General features: G+C 41.3%; 1 protein-coding gene across 5 annotated transcripts in view; it reads left to right on the forward strand.

Annotated features, from left to right (window-relative positions):
• The window catches only part of CDC37L1 (cell division cycle 37 like 1), a 102,791-nt gene that overhangs the window by 49,263 nt on the left and 32,929 nt on the right, over window positions 1–20,599 (forward strand). For all 5 annotated transcript variants that reach the window (XM_029613540.1, XM_029613512.1, XM_029613519.1 and 2 more), the window contains 2 exons: window positions 7,567–7,657; window positions 18,405–18,520. In XM_029613540.1, coding sequence (XP_029469400.1) covers window positions 7,567–7,657; window positions 18,405–18,520 — 207 coding nt within the window. The remainder of the gene's footprint in view (window positions 1–7,566; window positions 7,658–18,404; window positions 18,521–20,599) is intronic.

The raw sequence follows: 20,599 nt of genomic DNA on the forward strand, positions 1-20,599 counted from the left end.
GACTTCTCCTCCAAGAACTTATCCAATCCCTTTTTAAACACCGCTATACTAACTGCACTAACCACATCCTCTGGCAACAAATTCCAGAGTTTAATTGTGCGTTGAGTAAAAAAGAACTTTCTCCGATTAGTTTTAAATGTGCCCCATGCTAACTTCATGGAGTGCCCCCTAGTCTTTCTACTATCCGAAAGAGTAAATAACCGATTCACATCTACCCATTCTAGACCTCTCAATTTTAAACATCTCTATCATATCCCCCCTCAGCTGTCTCTTCTCCAAGCTGAAAAGTCCTAACCTCTTTAGCCTTTCCTCATAGGGGAGCTGTTCCATTCCCCTTATCATTTTGGTAGCCCTTCTCTGTACCTTCTCCATCGCAATTATATCTTTTTTGAGATGCGGCGACCAGAATTGTACACAGTATTCAAGGTGCGGTCTCACCATAGAGCGATACAGAAGCATTATAACATTTTCCGTTTTATTCACCATTCCCTTTCTAATAATTCCCAACATTCTGTTTGCTTTTTTGACTGCTGCAGCACACTGAACCGATTTCAATGTATTATCCACTATGATGCCTAGATCTTTCTTACAATCTTTAATATTCACCAGCCTTGACTACTGCAACTCACTCTTGATTGGCTTACCTAAAGTGACCTTAAAACCACTTCAATTACTACAGAATGCCGCAGCGAGAATCCTAACTGGCAAAAAGAAATCAGACCATATCACTCCCGTACTAAAGAGTTTACACTGGCTACCGGTAGAAAAAAGGATTGAGTTCAAAATTCTTAACAATCCTACACAGCGCAATATACAAAGCAGATAACACGGCACTTGACAATGTCATACATATTCACAGACCGCAACGTACGACTAGAACAACAAGTAAAATACAACTAGAAATACCATCACTCCCATTAACCAAGCTATCCAACACAAGGAACAGAGCCATATCCATTGCTGGCCCAAAATTATGGAACTCACTACCAGAACACTTGAGCTCACAAAGCAACATTAAATCATTTAAAAAAGAGCTCAAAACATGGATATTTAGTCAAACATTCAAAGATGGTGTTGATTAATATCACTTAACATAGCTCATGCATATCCTTTTCGGACATGCAACGGCACTACTAAGACTATGACACAGATCGCTTGATGCTAGAACTTGCATAGTTTCTGTTCACAAATATACACTGTTATAAACGTTGAAGCTGTTTGTAATATGTAAATTTCTCTATTTAAGTTATACTGTTAAATGTAATAGGTTGTTGTATTTGGAAACCGGAGTGAAGGCTGCTAGCTACACCTTGGTATAAAAAAAATGCTTAAATAAAATTACAAAATATTAAAATAAATTCTTTAATTATCAAAACACAATAAATACCTACCAAATAAAATTCCTTATCACACTAAAAATATAATTATAATGGGAGAGTCAATTGAACAATGGATTAACCTGACTGGATGTAGGCCTGCTCGAACAACCATGTTAACATTTTTTTGAAAGATTGTATGTTAGCTTCTTGTCGGATATCAAATGGCAGTGTTCCAGAGTTTTGGCCCAGCCAGCGACAGGGCCCTTTCCCTGACTGAATTTAAGTGGGCTGATTTGGGGAAGGTATTGAGAGAAGTGCCTTGCCTAGAGATCTTAAGTAACGAACAGGAGTGTGTATGTGCAAAGATGCATTTAACCAATCAGTGTTTTCTCCATAAACATACCCAAACCAATTTGAATTCAGAAAAAATCACTCAACAGAAACCCTACTCATATCTCTTTAACTGACCCTGTGCTACAAGGCTTTGACAACAATGAATCATTTATCCTGGTACTAATAGATTCAAAAGCAACATTCAACACAATTGACCATGCTCAGCTGAATGAAATTGGAATAGGTAGAAATGGTAACTTATAGTTCTCTTCCTTCTTAAAAGACAGGACATTCCATGTCAAACTAGGTAATCGAATCCGACACCTTTCTGATCGATACAGGTGTCCCCCCCCCCCCCCCCGTCCCCCCCCCAAGGTTCAGCACCCTCAGCCACTCTATTCAACATCTGCCTCCTGCCTATATGCGCTCTACTCGCAAATCTGGGAATCAACTTCTTCCTATATGCAGACTATATACAATTCTACATCCCTTTCGACAAAACATTAAGAAATAGCTGCAGCAATTCTGTCAATATACACGAAGGCCATACAAAAAAAACTTTCCCAACTGAAACTAACCCTAAACACAAAACAAAGGAAATTATAGGGCTAATGAGAACTCAGTCCTCAAACTGCCAACCGTAAGAACATAAGAAATTGCCATGCTGGGTCAGACCAAGGGTCCATCAAGCCCAGCATCCTGTTTCCAACAGAGGCCAAACCATGCCACAAGAACCCGGCAATTACCCAAACACTAAGAAGATCCCATGCTACTGATGCAATTAATAGCAGTGGCTATTCTCTAAGTAAACTTATCCAAACCTTTTTTGAACCCAGCTACATTAACTGCACTAACCACATCCTCTGGCAACAAATTCCAGAGCTTTATTGTGCATTGAGTGAAAGAATTTTCTCCGATTAGTCTTAAATGTGCTACTTGCTAACTTCATGGAATGCCCCCTAGTCCTTCTATTATTCTAAAGTGTAAATAACTGATTCACATCTACTCGTTCAAGACTTCTCATGATCTTAAAGACCTCTATCATATCCCACCTCAGCCGTCTCTTCTCCAAGCTGAACAGCCCTAACCTCTTCAGCCTTTCCTCATAGGGGAGCTGTTCCATCCCCTTTATCATTTTGGTTGCCCTTCTCTGTACCTTCTCCATTGCAACTATATCTTTTTTTGAGATGCGGCATCCAGAGTTGTACACAGTATTCAAGGTGCGGTCTCGCCATGGAGTGATATAGAGGCATTATGACATTTTCTGTTTTATTAACCATTCCCTTCCTAACATTGTTTGCTTTTTTGACTGCTGCAGCACACTGAGCCGACGATTTTAAAGTATTATCCACTATGATGCCTAGATCTTTTTCCTGGGTGGAAGCTCCTAATATGGAACCTAACATTGTGTAACTACAGCAAGTGTTATTTTTCCTTATATGCAACACCTTGCGTTTGTCCACATTAAATTTCATTTGCCATTTGGATGCCCAATCTTCATGTCTTACAAGGCCTTCCTGTAATGTATCACAATCTGCTTGTGATTTAATGACTCTGAATAATTTTGTATCATCCGCAAATTTGATAACCTCACTTGTATTCCTTTCCAGATCATATATATATATATATATATATATATTTTGAAAAGCACGGTCCAAGAACAGGTCCTTAAGGCACTCCACTGTTTACCCTTTTCCACTGAGAAAATTGACCATTTAATCCTACACTCTGTTTCCTGTCTTTTAACCAGTTTGTAATCCACGAAAGGACATCACCTCCTATCCCATGACTTTTTAGTTTTCTTAGAAGTATTACTCCATCAGATGAGGTACAAGACCTTAGAATTCAGATCGATGAGAATTTCACTATGAAAAAGCATATGAGCAAATTAATCAAATCAGGATACTCCAAGTTGAGAATTCTACATTGACTAAAACCTCTGTTAGCAATAAAAGGCATCCGCACTGTCTTACAAACACTTAGATTTTCAAACTTAGACTACTGAAACTCCCTTTTACTAGCCTTCCTGCAAGTCTACTAAAACCACTATGTTTACTTCAAAATGAATCATCAAGACTCCTTCTAGGGACAAGGAAATTTGAACACATCACCCCCTCCTTGATAGCCCTGCACTGGCTTCCTGTACAATTCAGTATGAAGTGTTATCCCTAATTTTCAGCATCGTCAACAATATCAACCCATGCCTGTTAGGAGTGACACTACAATACTATACATCATAGAGAATCTGAGATCACAAAACAAAGGTCTCCTAATGGTACCTTCCACGCAGAACACACACCTAACGCAAATAAGAGACCGAGTGGTTTGCAGTAGCAGGCCTCAAGCTGTAGAACTCACTTCCAGAGCCATTACATCAGATATCAGAAAGAGAACTTCCAGCATGAACTGAAAACCTGGCTCTTTAGAAAGGCATATGATTTAACGTAACCTACTATAATGCCGATAATTGCATTGACAGTACCTGAGATAACGCTAGTCGAATAAACAATATATAATGAATTATATTAAGGTATTGCTAGTAGGATTACAATTTTTCACTGTTATGTAGACCTAGAAAGAACTAATATGAAGTAAATTCGATAGGAACTACTATATCCTTGAAGATGTATAACTATGAACTAGAATAAGCATTCACTATGGTGTTGAATTGGAAGGGTGAACGTTAACACAAAGCATATGATCATTGACCATGAATATGAACACTAATAATGTAAACTGTTGTGAACGCTATAAAACGCTTAAATACATGCAAGTTATGCCTGCTTAAGAGGTATGTGTGTGTGCATACTGGGTCAACCTGCAGATTTTCAAAGTGGACATATTTATTTATTTAAAAATGTTATTACGCTTATAACAAATCGTACTAAGCATGTTAAAATAAAAATCATAACATAATCATAGTAAATCAAAGATAAAATCAATGTAAAAAAAATAGACATGGAAGTCCACTTTGAAAATGAAAGCTAAAGTCTGCAGGTACAAAGTACTCTCATGTTTTAGCCCTATGTGGATTGTTATAAAATTACCCTCTTAGTCATATGCCTTTCTGAATATCAGGGGCTGAGTAAAGGGAAAAACTGCATCTCTCAAATTGACCTTTATCTCCAGAGTCGGCAGTTCTGTCTACTGGATGCAACTGGCAGATAGTCTTTTGACATTTTTTTTTTTTTTTTTTTGAAATTTAAGGTTTATTAGAGAAAGATAATACCGACAATACAAAACCATACAGCATCTGTGAAGCATGTACAATAACAAAATTGACAGTAGAATAGATGCAATAAAGACTTACAACAGATTCTCTGCTTTTCTAGTCTTTTGACATTTTTAAGATGAAATGAGTTAGATGTTTTCTTCCTTTTCCCAGTGGACAGGAGACTGTTAGGCATTGAGAACAAATAGGGAGCTTCAACAAGCCGTGGTAGGGCTATAACACACGTTAAACAGCATACATCATGTGACATTCCCGATAATTAGCATATTTTGGGCTAGATTCCCGCTGCTTTGCATGGGATTTGCATGCATGAATTTTGCAAATCCATGCAAAGCAGCTCATGCATAGGTAATCTCATGTAAATAAAATAACACGACTGACTTGAAACTTGTCAGCATGAAGACCCTAACACGAGTCCCGATGCTCCCGTGTTAGATTAAGTGTCCAGTAAAAAAAAAAAAAAAAAAGGTAAAAAGTGTCCAGGGTCGACTATGGCGCCCCTCCTCACCCAGGGGTCACCAATAAAAGTTTAATGGCATGCCATGAACGAGTGATGATGGCCCCAGCTTCCACCCTTGTCAACATAGAATCAATAAAAGGGACTGGGTTTCCATCAAAAATTTGCCAGGTGTTTCATCCCTTCCCGTTCCTCCCCCCAACCCCTGAATAATTAAAAAACAATAAAACTCTTTTTGGGTATAGTATCAACCCTCCCACCCCTAGACCCCACATTTTCATACGAACCCCCCCCCCCCCCCCCCCCCCCCAATTCTCTGAAATCTTGGAAAAGCTGCTACGGGCCTGGTCAGAAACATTATCCAAAATGGTGCCGACCTGACCTCTCTTTAGTCACATGACTAGAGCAAGATCTAGGCACCAGACGTCAGACACATGGTCATATGACTAGGATGAGATCATTTTGAATAATGATGCCACCTGGGGCTAAGGGGCACCCCAGGCCCTTCTGGCAGCTTTTCCAGTGGAGGGTGCCCCACTATACCCTAACGATTATTGTATGAACTTATGGGCTCCGAGGGGAAGAAGTGCCACTATGCACACAACACATTTTTATTATTTGGGGGTTGGGGGGAGAAAGGAGAACAGGGATGAAGTGAAATGCCTGGGAATATTTTGATGAAAAGGGAGGTGGGAAACCCTATCTTTTTATTGATTCTATGTTGACTGTTTTGGGGGTGGGTACCATTGTCATGTGTTCATGTTGTGCTATTATCAAACTTTTGGTACTGGTGCTGCCTCGCTTGGCAGCCCCAGGTGAGGAGGGTCATGGTTTTAACTATTTTTGACCACACTATTTTTGTGGTGTTGGGCTTTTTGTGTGGTTGCGAACCCATGTTTTGGAGTCTGCCATTGCATAGTAAAGGGCGAGGCCAAATCTTTTTCCGCAAGACAAAATGCGATGATGCAGCCGTGATATTTTTTCACAGGAGTAGCCCATTATCATGGCAAACACCACTCCCACCCCATGATAGTGTGGCCCCTCCCATGAAAAAAATTCACGGCTTAGTTCATAGTTGGCAAAAGGTCCTGTTTTTAAGCCAGTGGCCTTTAGTTCATTGAATTATTTTTTATCCCTTTTAATTTAGTATTCTGTGCAGTTAATAGAATATTTAGTGAAACTGGTGTGCCTTGATGTGATTATAAGGGTCACTTTCATCCAAATAGTAGCTTGCCCATTTCTACCTCTTGAACTTCATGAAAACTTCCAGAGGAATAAAGCAACAAAAATGCACTGTGCATTTGTGTTTCTGGAGTGACAGGCATGCCAATGAAAGAGCCTCCCTCATTTCTAGAGGCGTGGGTTCTAACCTGATCCTCCAGGCCCAACCCTATGAGTCTCGTATTTAGAATTTCCACCATGTGAGAATACCTACATCAGAGACCTGATTTTTATACCAATATCTTCTGCACTTTCATTGTGTTAATCCTGTCAGGTGGACATTGAGGACCAGGTTGGGAACCCCTGCTCAAACTTGAGGCATGTTGATGGGAGAGCTTGACCTGCAGCTGCCTGTGCTATAGCTCTTCTAAATAACCACCAGGTTTTTCATTTCTAGTGAGAGAGAAGATCTATTGCAAGCCCTTTATTTGTTAGAAAAATAATTTTACAAATGAAATGATTTAAAAGATCAGTGTACATGTAGGTTGTGTGGAAAATAAATAACATTGAAGCAGCAGTGGCTCATCCTCTCCATTAATGAAAATCCTCCCCCCCCCCCTCCCCGGCCTACTTTCCTCTTAGCAACACTTCCTTGACTCCTGCTGTCTGTTTTTCCTTAGTTTCAAAATTCTACATGCTGGCAGATTGTTACAATTGTGACCCAAGTCAGCCTTCTGTATTTGGACTGTGAATAAAACTGCCAGAAGAACCACAGCACAAAGGCCTAAAAAAAATAAAATAAATAAAAGCAAAAGCCTGAGTGCTTCCAAGCCCACCCCCAAGGCCGTCCACCTAGAAATGAATTCTGATAACACTGGAAACATTTTTTCCCAGCTCTAATGTTTCTCTGTAGCACTTAGTGAGGGTTGATGAAAGGTTGGCTTCAGCCTTTGCGAGAGGTTGGTAGTTAAATTCACTCCAGATGACAGCTGATTAGAAAGCAGAGTGTCGTCGTCTCATTACGATGGTCACACTATTCATCGGTTTTCTGTCTTCCTTACCAGAGCTTTATTAACCGAGACAGAAAAAATGAAGATGACGAAGATGCAGCACAATCATTTATACAGAAGTATGAGCAGAAGGTTAGACATTTTGGTAAGCCGATGTTCTTTGTGGAGTCTGTCAGCGTGATGTTACCTGTATTATGTTCTATACAGAAAGACAGACACTGTGTCTTCATGGCTGCAGTTTCTTTCCTTAGTTCATTATGTGAAGCCTCTCTACTAGTCAAAAGAAACACTTGTTGATATTTTTTTGAAAACACTCAGTTTCTGAGAGTGAATAGTATTAGTTTGTGACACACTGGATGATATAGGGTTCTCTTCTTCTTTCAAGTGAAGCAGAGTCCCATTGAGAAAATATATTGGGGTTACATTTACAGATTTTGGAGCTAAAAAGGCAATTTTTTGGGTACTTGCCAGGTTCTTATGGCCTGGGTTGGCCACTGTTGGAAACAGGATGCTGGGCTTGATGGACCCTTGGTCTGACCCAGTATGGCATGTACTTATGTTCTTATGTTTTTTGTGTCCTCAGCATCCACCACTCTGTCAGTCAGCAAATGCCTGATCCCTTGACTTTTATTTTTTTTCTTCTCCCGTTTTGGCCAGTGAAGCAGGTTTAGTGCTAACTTCATTGGGGCCGAAGTAACAAAAATGTGCCTAGCCTAGCACACAGCTTGACTTGAGGTTGGTTGCTCGTTTTGGAAGCGTGTCCATAAAGGGGGGTCAGTGCGTCCAAAACGTGCATAGCTAATAGTCCTCATCACGTGTAAATTTCATGAGGATGAGTCTATTTGCTATTACTCCGCGATGGAATGATTACTGCTCGCCCAATGCGTCCTTGTTAATGCGGAAAATTTAACGCCAGCCCAGAAAACAAAAATTCCTGCTTTCTGTGGTGCCTCCTTCTAAGTATCATGACGATACTAAGTTGGAAGAACCACGAAGCTGTATCATGACAAAATGAAAAGGGTTAAAAAAAAAAAAATTCTGGGCACACATACACGCTCCGGCCATATATATTGTGCCAGTAGCGAGATAAAATGTACGCTCGTATTGAGCATCCGTTTTGGTAACCCATACACTGCTACGTCTCCTGGATACCTGACACTAGGGATGCACAATTTATCCCTAGTGCGTTCATTTTAGCACAGCAGATCATTTACCTTTTGTATCAGATGCCCAAGAGAGGTGAATGTGCACGTGTCAAAAAAACCAAAAAACAGGCGCCCAGTTTGGATGCACACTCTTTACGCGCGCTTTATCGCATTGAAACTAGAGGGCCGTGCAGATGCATCTTAGTAGCTGAAACAGGAGTGCTGCCATCTGCTGAAACAGAGGGGACAAGTTACCTTTTCCTCTCTCTCCCAGTATTCCTTTGCCTCTCGCTTTCCCTCAAAGGAGATGGACAATAAGGGAGAGAGAGAGGAAATGTCGTGTGTTTTGTTTTTTTTAATAGAATTGATAGCATGCAAGCACAGCCGACGGTGTTCAGCTTTCTCATGTTTTGTGATGTCACCAGACACTGCAAATGATTTCCCTTTAATTCACTGCAGCTTATGTATACACTGTGCTTATAATAATAGATCAATATATTTGTGCATTTTTTGGTAATAAATGTTATATTCTTTGTTTAATAAAGTTGGGTCTCTTTTTTGCAGATGGGGAAACCATCCATTCCTCTTCATCCAGGCAGGCCGGTCCATACGAATGGGTTATGCATGTCAACCAGCAGCAGACTTGCTGATGTCACCTTCATATACTATTATACTGACCTCAACCTACCAGTATTCGCTGTCTCCAGCAGACAGTGGACATGCATATGGTTCTGTGGAAGTAGGCCTGTCAAGTTTGGTGGGCCAGATGCTCTTGAGGTGCAGCTAAGACTGCCTCCCTCAATTAAGCTAGACTCAGCAACTGTATTTACAGTGCAAGGGGGCTCCCAAGTGTGAAGGCAGGTGCTCCCTTCCCCTGGGAAGAGCAGAGAACATTTCCATGAGGGTAAGGCAGCATTGGTCTTTATTCTTTCTGCCTCCTTTTCCTCTCACTCTCTCTCCCCCCAACTTATTTTTCTCCATATTTGGTTGAGGCCCCCTTCCCTCCCTCCCCCCTTTCCACCAGAAGCTACAGTTCTATTGCAGGGAGTGCAGTAGTCTAGCCCCTTTAATGGGTATTGTCAGCTGACTGTTGTCAAAAAAACAAAAAAAAGCATCAACCGCACAACTGCTCGCTCGGCTCGCAGATGGCAGCTAGAGGAGAAGGGAAGTGGTACATCACATCTGATTGTATTTCGGGGGGGGGGGGGTGGAATTCTGCACTATAGGGGGGAAGGACCCAACAATTCAGCACATTGGTAGACTGTGGGGATCGGGAACCAAAGAAAGGCAAGATGGCACCAGGCAATAAGGGAAAATAATCCATGCTGTGTGCTGCCCGCAACATGGTCTATGCAGGCAGGAAATCTGCTAAAACTATGCCATGCTTGCACCACGCCTGGGGAAAGGTATCCACAAGGGAATTTACAGTTAATGGTGGATCTCAGACACAGGCATTGGGGCCTTTGGAGAAGACCTCTCCCATAGGGGAGTGGAGGACCATTGGAGGTCTCCTTAGAAAGGGGAGACTAAGATCCTTCTCCATTTTTCCCTGTCCCTCCCGATCCAATAGAATTGAACTCTAGTGTGGGTTTGCCAGCGCTACTGATGCCTAGGATGGATTTATCCACACTTTCATGGGTGGAATTTTTTTTAAAGGGCTGCAAACTTTGTTTGGTGAAGGAGGCCCTTTGCTCTGGCAATGTTTCTGATCCTCCTCCTGCATCCTTCTCATCCTAGAGTAAGAAGCATTCAACTCCTCTGGATTCCCCATCTTTGCATGACAAGAAGCAGAGCAGGGAGGATTGGGAGCTGGAGGATCATGGAGAGTCTGAGGACTCTCTGGATGAGTTTGTCTTTTATTGCAGATTCTGAGGAGAGAAACTTAAAGGAGAGAGTCCTCCCAAAGGGGAAGCCCACGGGTCTGTTCTCAGGCTCTTTCATAGGGATGAATTGTCTACCTTGATTTCTTGCTGCAGCTAGAAGAAGAGGTAACAAACATGTCTAAGCTTCCTAAAGGGGGCCCTATAATGGTTAGTTTGAGGAAGGCATTTTGCTTTTCTGCCCTGCAGGAGTTGATTGATTTGGAGTGGAGTTACCTTGAGGCTAATTTTAAAGGGGGTAGATCTTTGATGGGCATGTATCTCCTAAATCTGCAGGCAACAAAGCAATTTTATTTCCTAAGAGTAGATGCGCTGGTGTGTTCAGTAACTAAAAGAAACACCATTCTAGTGGAAGGTGATGCAGCCCTCAAGGATTCTCAGGATAGAATAGAGCAATGCTGAAGCAGGCCTTTAAAGCTGTGGTCCTGAATCTTCAGATCTCTGCATGCTGTTGTATTGTGATGCACGCAGGTTTGCGTTTGTCACAGGAGGCACAGGTTATGATTTGGTGCATTCCATGACTCGAGAAATGGCCTCTATAGTAGCGGCTCATTGTCTGCTTTGTTTGCATAAGTCATCAGTAGATGCCATTTCAAAATCTAATCTGATGAAACTGACTTTCAAAGGATGTCTTCTATTCGGTGACAGTTTGGAGAGGATGGCCAAGACCTAGGGAGATTTGAAGATTCCTTGGCTCCCAGAAGATTGGAGAGTATCTTCACAGTCTGCTTCCTCTAGAGCACAATTTTGTGATTCCAGGAATTTTCATGAAGGAAAAGCCTCTGGGAGTCAGAGGTCTCATATTGATTCTCACCAAAGGAGCGTTTGATCAAAGAAGCCAGGAAAGGATAGGAACTCAGGAGTCGGGGCCTCTAGATCATCACAGTGTTGTTCTGGGGATCTTACCTCTGGTATCGGAAATGGATGGATCTCTTTCTCTGTTTGTTAGAGATGAACCCAAATTACTTCCAATAAGTGGGTTCTCAACATTATCAGGCACAGTTATGCCCTGGAATTCGTGCGTCCAGTTTCAGGCGCTTTTATGGTTTCTCTGTGACACTCCGAGAAGAGAACCACCGTGCAGTCATACTACAATGGCTGATCGCATTGAGAGCTTTTTTCTGGTGCTGAAGGGCCAAGAGGGAATAGGATATTATACAGTTTATTTTGTGGTTCCCAAGAACTTGGGTTCCTTTTGCCCAATATTGGTTCTGAAGCAGGTCAATGATTTTTTGGCGGATGATTCAATTCAGAGTGGAGACCTTGCGGTCGGTGGTCAAGGCAGTGCAGAAAGGAAAGCATCTTGCTTCTCTGGACCTGACAGAAGCATATCTTCACATCCCAATATGGAAGGAGCATAAAGTGTGTTTTGCGCTTTGCAGTATTCAGTCACCATTACTAGTTTCAGGCATTGCCGTTCAGGCTAGCCAAGGCACCAAGGACCTTCTCAAAAGTAATAGTGGTTGTGATGGCGGCGCTATGCAAGGAAGGCATTTTGGTTCACCCATATCTGGACAATTGGTTGATCCAAGCAGCCAGGAGAACATCATGGTATCTCGAAGAATGGTTCAGATGATGCAAGAGCTTGGATGGGTAGTCAATCCTATCCTAAAGCAGCTTGCAGTACTCAGTTTGGTGCATCTAGGAGCCTGGTTTGATACAGCTCAGGGCAAAGTTTTTCTGCCAGAGCAGTGGCTCCAAAAGCTGTGGGGTTAAATAAGAGTTTTGCGGGTGGCGAACTTGCCATCTATGTGGTCTTACCTGCAGACATTAGGTTCCATGGGGTGACCCTGGAAATGGTTCCTTGGACCAGGGCACACATGCGCACCCTTTTCAGAAGGCCTTACTCTCTCGTTGGAATCCCCAGTCCCACAATTAACTCTGTGAGGTTGTCTCTTCTTGGGGTAGTAAGCCAGAGGTTGGACTGGTGGTTGCAGTATGGCCAAGGGGATGGAGTTGATGGCCCCAGTTTGGACAGTGGTGACCAGTGATGCGAGTCTCATGGGCTGGGGAGTTCACTGACAGGAGCTAGTAACTCGGGGTGGTGGACTGTCAATGAGGCGAGGTAGTCCATCAGTCACCTGGAGACTCATGTAATTTGGCACTTCTTGAGTTTGCAGACCGGCTAATCAGGCAAGCAGTAAGGGTGATGTCTGACAACACCACGGTGGTAGCGTACGTAAATCATCAAGGAGGAACCCGGAGTCATCAAGTTTTTCTGGAAATTGATATTCTGCTGAGAGAAGAACATCATCTTCAGGCCCTGTTAGCATAGCATATATATAACAGGTATGGATAATATTCAAGCAGATTATCTGTCGACATGCTATGGATCCAGGGAATGGGAGCTGTCAAACTAAGTCTTCCAGCTAATTGTTTCCCAGTGGGGTCAGCCATGTCTGGATTTAATGGCAAGCAGTATAAATGTGAAGGTGGGCTGGTTTTAAAGTCAGACCGGTTTCTCACCTAGCCGGTATAGATGCTGTGGTGCAAGTTGACAACAGGAAGCGATACTGTATGTCTTTCCTCCTTGGCCCGTGGTCGGCAGTGAGCTTCAAAAAATAGAACGCCAGGGCCTGGTTCTTCTAATGGCTCTGGACTGTTGACAGTTCTTTTCGCTTGCCGGTATGCAAGGATTTGCTTCATCAGGGACCAGTTCTTCATGAGGCTCTGGATCACTTTTATCTTACTGGCCCTTGAAAGGGCTTGCTGGATAAAATTCCTTGACTGTGGTGAGCATGTTGAAGGCTCGTAGGTTTTCTATGACCTTTGCTTACATCAGAGTCTGGTGAGTGTTTGAGGATCGGTGTTCTGAAAGGAGGTGCCTACCAGATCAGGTGTCCATACCTCTTATTCTGGAGTTTCTGCAAGAGGGTTTGATAAAGGGATTGGTCCTTAATACTCTGGAAGTGCAGGTGGCAGCTCTCATTTGCTACAGAGGACATATTTGAGATCGATCCTTCTCCTTGCACCCTGACACTTCTAGATTCTTAAGGGGGTGTTAAATACATTCTGCTGCTACTGCGCCTTGCAGTGCTTCTTTGGGATCTGAATCTAGTCTTGATCTTTTTCAGGGCTTCCCTTCCTTCCTCTTAAACTTATTTCCATGCAGTTGCTTACCTTAAAGATGGTGTTCCTGGTTGCGGTCTGTTTGGCACATTGTATTTCAGAATTACAGGCCATTCCTGAAATCAATCAATTTCATTGCCTTTGCTGGATAGGCAGATGGATGCGTGAGAATTTGAGCAACTGCACCCACTAGATGTTCGGAGACATCTTTTGTGTTATCTTAAGGTTCCCAATGCCTATCGGAAATTGGATCATCTTTTTATCCTTCACGGGGCTGTGAAGAAGAGGAAGGCAGCCTCTCATGCCACGGTGATGCGTTGGATAAAGGAGATAGTAAATGCATCCTATGTGGCTTCTGATATGCCATTACCAAAGCAGATTAGGGCTCATTCTACATGAGCACAGGTTATGTCTAAGGGCAGAATTGCAGTTTGTTTCTCTATCGGAGTTCTGGAAGATGGCGACTTGGTCTTTTCTTGCATACTTTTTCCAGATATTATCGTCTGGATGTTCAAGATAATCCATTATGTCCCAAATATTTTAAGAAGCTGTGCTCTAAACAGAATAGTGGAACATAAAGGGTTAAGAAGGATGCCTCTTTTGCAAGGGCAGTATTGCAGGGGGCTGAGGTAGCTATGCCCTAGGAGTTGGTAGCATTAGTACATCCCATTCATATAGACTGACCTGCCTGGATTGAAAAGGAAAGTGGAATTACTTCTTACCTGATTATTTTCTTTCCTCTAGGACAGGCAGGTCAGTCCATGGTCCTGCTCTATGCTGCCTTGACTTCATTGAACTTTCAGGTTTTGGGAATTGGAGGCCTACTGTGATGTTCCCGGTCAGGTATGGACCTAATAAGTTTCTCTCTCTTCTCCTGCTATTTCTCTTTTCCCTTAATTAAGTGCTTTCTTATTCCACTGGCAACTATCAAAACAAAATTTTTTTTGATGTTGAAATGATTAAAGTTTTAATTGTTCACAGTAAGGTTTTCAAGAGTACTGGCAGGCTGATGTCAGTACAGCAGGTGATATTAGTGAGTCTATTGATCTGTCTCCATCTGCTGGTTGGCATGCATAACTCATTTTTATGGACTGGCCTGCCTGTCTTAGAGGAAAGGAAATTATCAGGTAAGAAGTAATTTCACCATATGTAAGTTGATGGTTTTCATAAGAAAACACTTCTATCATAAGAGGTTATCTTACACTAGCTGTGCTGACTGTGCTTCAGATCCTAACTTATTGTACTGTTAGCATATTTTATAAACTTTTTGGAGTTTAAGCTACTTTCCAAATGGAAGAAAGCTTAAGAGAGCATCTTCTCTTTGTGTGTCTGTGTACCCCCCCTCCCCCAAATAACTTTTGGGTTTAGTGTCCTGTCTACACCAAGTTTGTTTTCAGTATATGTCAGGGAGTCTAAGGAGATCCTGATAGGGGTACATATTTTTAAAGTTACATATACTTGTGAATGCTCATACATGTCCCGGTAAGTAGGCTCTATTAATTCTGTGTGGCACCTTTTATTAAGCTTTAACTCACACAGAAGGTACATTTTTCAGACACATTCTTAGCCCATGCGCGATGACATTTATAAACCAGCCAGGCGATCTGAGGGGCAGGGAGTGTGCTGTGTAATGCACCAAACAAACCAGGTTTGGAAATGACCCTCAGACAGAAATTGAAATCTAATCCAGCTATTCACTGGGTGTCTGTGGTATGGGGATGATGCCATCTGAAATACAGACATTGATATTTGCTTGGACTAACTTTGTCTTGACCACACATTTTAAAGAGCAGATAAAAAATGTTTGATGAAAACTAGTTTACAGAGTTTAAAAACCATCGACTGTAAAATGTACACATTACAGATAACAATTTAAGCTGGAAGATTTTGAAATCATTAGATTAAAATGTCTGTCGAGGGCAGTAATCAAAAGCATCGCACAGCTGAAATGCTGTATTACCCATGGAAGTAGGCTTCTTGATTATTTCCCAGCCTGTACGCAGGTAAAGGTATGTGCATAATTCAGCAATGCACATGATTTTACCTGCATTCTGTGGAGACGTTTGAGGGGAGGAGTGGAATAGTTATTCAAAGCTACTCACTCAATTTTGTGCCAAAAAATCTGCACACAGAGAAAGCAAGCACAAATTTCTGCATGTAGTAGCTTTTGTTTTGATTGCTGCAAAGCCTGCAGGTAAAAGAATCCATGGAGTTTACATCAGCATACTCAGTTTTGATTATTTACTTCTGAATGAAATTCAAACTGCAGAACTTCCTTTCTCTGTGCTTCAGCTTCTTATGCAAAAGATGTGATTTTTGTAAATAAGTTTTCTTCATCATTAAGCAGGCATGAATAGGTTGTGATGTGTGGTTGACGTCATCTGATGGTGCTGTGTTTCGCCTGTCGGCTGCTTCGGGGGGATTCTTAGTAAATCTATAACATAGTGACATTAAGACCAAATTCTTAACATGAAGGCTATCCGAAAAACAGACGAAAATCTAATATCACATACCTTGGTGGTTACAATCTTACAGGTCTGCAGGAGCACCATGACTCTGCAACACTTACTCAATATAAGCCTTCACTCTGGCTGTTTGGCGCGAAAAGCGGCGTTCAGCACAGATACCCGTGATTACCCAATTACCCAACATTCCAGCATGTCCTGATGTTACATTTACCCAGTCAATATTGGGGTAATTGAAATATCCCATTATTATTGCACTGCCAAATTGGTTAGCTTCCCTGATTTCTCTTAGCATTTTGTAATCTGTCTGACCATTTTGTCCAGGTGGACGGTAGTATACTCCTATCACTATATTCTTACCCAACAGACATTCCCATATAGATTCTACTGAGCAGTATTTTGCAGGAGTCAAGGCAGCATGGTTTAGGAGGAGATTGTCACAGACCTAATCATTGTCTTTGCTTGGGTAACCAAATAATTACATTAGTTTGGGCATTGGTTATGTTACACTTCAATTTCTGTAAAGATTTTGATATTGATTCGACATAGGGAAGCTCATAAATAAAATAAGCATTCAAGGGATGGGCCCCCCAGGGGCTGACTGTTAGAGACTGATAGACAATGGTGGTAAATGGAATTCTCACCAAGAAAAGCGGGGTTATCAGTGGAGTGCCTCAAGATTCCATGCATGTTTTCCAAGTAATCAAAGGGAAGGGGGTGGGGGGACCTGTAAATTTTTTTTTTCTTTGCCCACATTTTGCTGGCATTAATTTAAAAAGCATGACATGAGAATCAGAAGAAGGCATTAGTTAGGAAACAGGTCAAGTTTGTGAATGTGGTTGAACTTAGTACTTTTAATCTTCGGCAGTACTGCTGATCCAGTAAAACTATAGCCCTCCGTCCTGTCTTCTGTAACTTATTGAACTAGAAAGAGCATGTTTCTATGCTCTCAGTGCAAAATACCATTTCGCATATCAAACAGGAGCAGTTAGAACATTTACCTTGCAGCATTAACAACCTTTGCTCCATTTACATGTTTCAGATGTGCCCTGTGACAGTTCATTTTTGCCTTTAAAAAGCATTTGCATTTTACCTAGTGCCAGAAGAACTTTTGGAAGACATTAAATCTGCATAGATTTTTTTCCTTGCCAGACTCGTATGCTACAGTTTTAGCACAATATCATTCTAATGATATAAAACACAAACAAAATTGAGGAATTCCAGTTTCTTGCAGCTCATGTCTGCCAGTTTATTAATTACAGTCCATTGCACACACACCCAGATATTGTACAAATGAAAAAGGGTGATAAGTTTGTGAAACTGATATCCTCACAAAATCAGACTGGAATTTCTTAATAGTAACCATTGAGCCCGATTTTAAAAATAGTACATTGTGGTGCATGGATTGCTGGTGGTGGAACCACAAAGAGTTAAGCGCTTTAGATGACATTGCACGTGGAAATGGAGATGAGAAAAGGTCCTGGGTTCAAACAAGGCTGACTCAGCTACTCAGGAAGTACACACTTTGTAAAAATTCAGGAGCAAAAACTGGAGCAGATTTCATGCGTAGATGAAGTAGTAAGTGGCAATCCTGTATTCTGTGTGACGTGGCATTGCATCCTTGTGCTATTAATTAAGGGGACATAGGAAGGCTGCCATGACCAGACAGATCGGTCCCTATTGCATCTTAATGCTGTAGTATGTTAAAGTGACAGAAGATTGAGAGACAAATGAAATTGTTTCGTTTCTTAAAGATCTCCATCTTGTAATTTCTTCAATTGCTTGGTGAATGGTAAGCTTTGTTTTATGACCTTTGTCCTTTAAAAGGAGTGGTGAATCTTGGGATGCATGAGGCTCAGATTAATGTGCCCCTCTGTTAAATAAAGGGAAATACTTGACCAGGAGGTTTTCATTCCTTTAAATTGATTTGGAGTTTTTTTTTTTTATGCCTCTTGTTTTTATATAAATGTTTTATTTATGGAGCTATTAATATACTTTTCAAAAAAAACCTTACATTTTAAGTCAACTACTTCTGTGGGTGTAAAGTGCTTTTATTTTGTATTATAGTAGCGATATACAAAGTTATTTCCTTGGTAACCGTAGAAGGCAAGGATCCTGGAACCTTTTTAATTTCCTTCTGGTTCTGTTGTACAGGTTCACTCTATCATAACCACACCTTGAGATTTACTAAATGTGTCCACAGAAATCTGTGTACAGATTTGAAGTGGGATTCAGTGTCCTTGGCCATCCATCCTATCTAAGTATTCTTTAGTTGCTTCTTGCCATTTTCCTGTCTCAGTCACTGTTTCCTTGATCTTTCTCATCTTTATTAGGCATGCTTAGTCGATGGAATGACAGCCAGAGATATTTATCTGACTGCCCAGACCTTGTGTGTGAAGAAACTGCAAAATATCTCATCTTGTGGTGTTTCCATCTGGAGGCAGAACAGGTATGACACTATCAAGGGCTGATTCATCTTGTGTTATGCAGTCGCATGATGGCTTTGCGTCTTGGTAGTCTTCAAGAAGCATGACTGGTATACAGATCAACTCGGTGGTTTATTTATGTTGCATTAGTATAATAATCTTTACAGTGAGATAAGCTTTACAGTGAGATCATGAAAACTAAATTTGAAAACTTGAAGCACTAAAAAGCCCATTTTAAGTTATTTGATTGTTTCACTCCTATAGGAAATGGCAGTCTGGTCAGATCTGTAGACCCAAAAGCTCCTGCACAGCAATATCTTTTATAAATTCCTATATCAGTCCAATAAAAGGCATCATAACCTGTAAAGAATCCCTATAGGAAATAGGTTATGATTAATACATAGACAATTAACAGGTGTCCTGTAACGGATTAACTTTCTGTTGTGTTTTAGCTTTTGTGCACTGGAAGATTATTCTTTATCATGTATGTGACAAGGTTTGGCTTGATGCAGGGAAACCAATTCACTTAGCAGCTAATGGTTTATATCACGCTGTAGAGTCTTTATAGCTGAGATTCTCAGCCTCCTAACTTGGAACCCAAAAAATGTGTCTTCTAGAACAGGCAGAAAGAAAACAAGAATTCTGATGGCACTTTTTTTTTTTTTTTAACTTTATAGCAGTTTGTGGTTCTGGAGCTATCTGAAAATCTGGGGCATTTTTGCTTTTCCAAAAGTGACAACACAAAACTGTGATTTAAAAAAAAAAAAAAAAAAAAGTGAGTGGGTCTTCTGTCTTGGAAACTGTTGGTAAGTGGTGCCCAAAATGAAAAGCGCTGAAAACTGCTTTAGAAGGTCTCTTTTCCTAAGTATGTCCTCTGACCTGGGAAGAAAAAACAAAGGGGAACATTTTTAAGTAGTTTTGCTCTCCTGTGCTGTCTCAGCTTTATCCAGTCAGTGTTTTACATTTGGCCAATGAGTGAAAAGCTCATTAAAAAGGCAGTGAGGTTCATGATAGGTAGGCAGGCACACTGAGAGATTTTCCTTAATTTCAGGCTTTTTCATTTATTTTTTTTGGCGTGACTTGGCTATTTACTGTGACATTTTCTAGTCTTGCACACCCTGTTATAAATTCCTGCCTCATCTTCTGAGACACAAGAAAGCACAAGAAATTTCAGCGGTGTCTTTCTGGAGTGGAGCTTTTTCATGCCTGCAGTTTTCTGGTTCTCTGCTTTAGAACTTTTAGGATCTTCAGGCTTACAGCAGCATCTGTCACATCCCAATTGCGCACAATAATTTGCCTGATTTTACTGAAACTCTAGATGTACTTCAGTAAATTTCAGTGTAGCCGACTTGTGATTGAATTATGTTGAAATTTTGTCTTTAGAAGTTTATTGAAAGTAAACTGAAATTGTACAAATAAATGACAAGACGTTAGAGGCCTGCAGAGGAATGTTAGAGGAAATGTCATTGTTTGTGTCCTTTATATCTCTTGCCTGCCATTGGTTCAGAATGTTTTGATTCTTTGCAGCTTGTGATACTTTTTATAGGACAATGCATAAGCATGATCCAAAGATGAGGATGTACATGAGTTATCGCAACCGTATAGATCATATCAGAAGAGGGGGCCTATGTGTTGTTGAAAGTACATGTCGATCATCAGGGAACTGATTTTATTGCAGACCCCCTGTTAGCGATTTTCACTAGGGGAGGGAGGGTTTCTTTGTATTCTTTTGTTGAATGCTCCTCATTCCAAAAAACAGCCTCTCCTCCTACTCCCCTTATCATGATGACCCAGTCCATCAATGGACCTTCCCAGTTCTCCCCAGCCAGCGGGGGTGTGGGAAGCAGTTCTGGCAATTGTTTGGAGGATGGGGATAGCAGAAATAGGTTGCAGGCACCTGGAGGAGTGCCAGTGAGTCCTCAGTTCAGACTTCCTCCCTGTTCACCTGCTCAGCAGCGACAGCTACCAGGACAGCTGTAGGAGTTGGAGCTGCTGGCTGGGGTTTAATGGGTTGTAGAAGCAGATTAAATATAAATATATATATATATATTTATTTATTTAATGAATTTATTAATTTATAGCACAAGAGCAAGCTTGATTAC

This window comes from Rhinatrema bivittatum, chromosome 1 (genome assembly GCF_901001135.1).
Source record: "Rhinatrema bivittatum chromosome 1, aRhiBiv1.1, whole genome shotgun sequence".
Lineage (NCBI taxonomy): Eukaryota > Metazoa > Chordata > Amphibia > Gymnophiona > Rhinatrematidae > Rhinatrema > Rhinatrema bivittatum.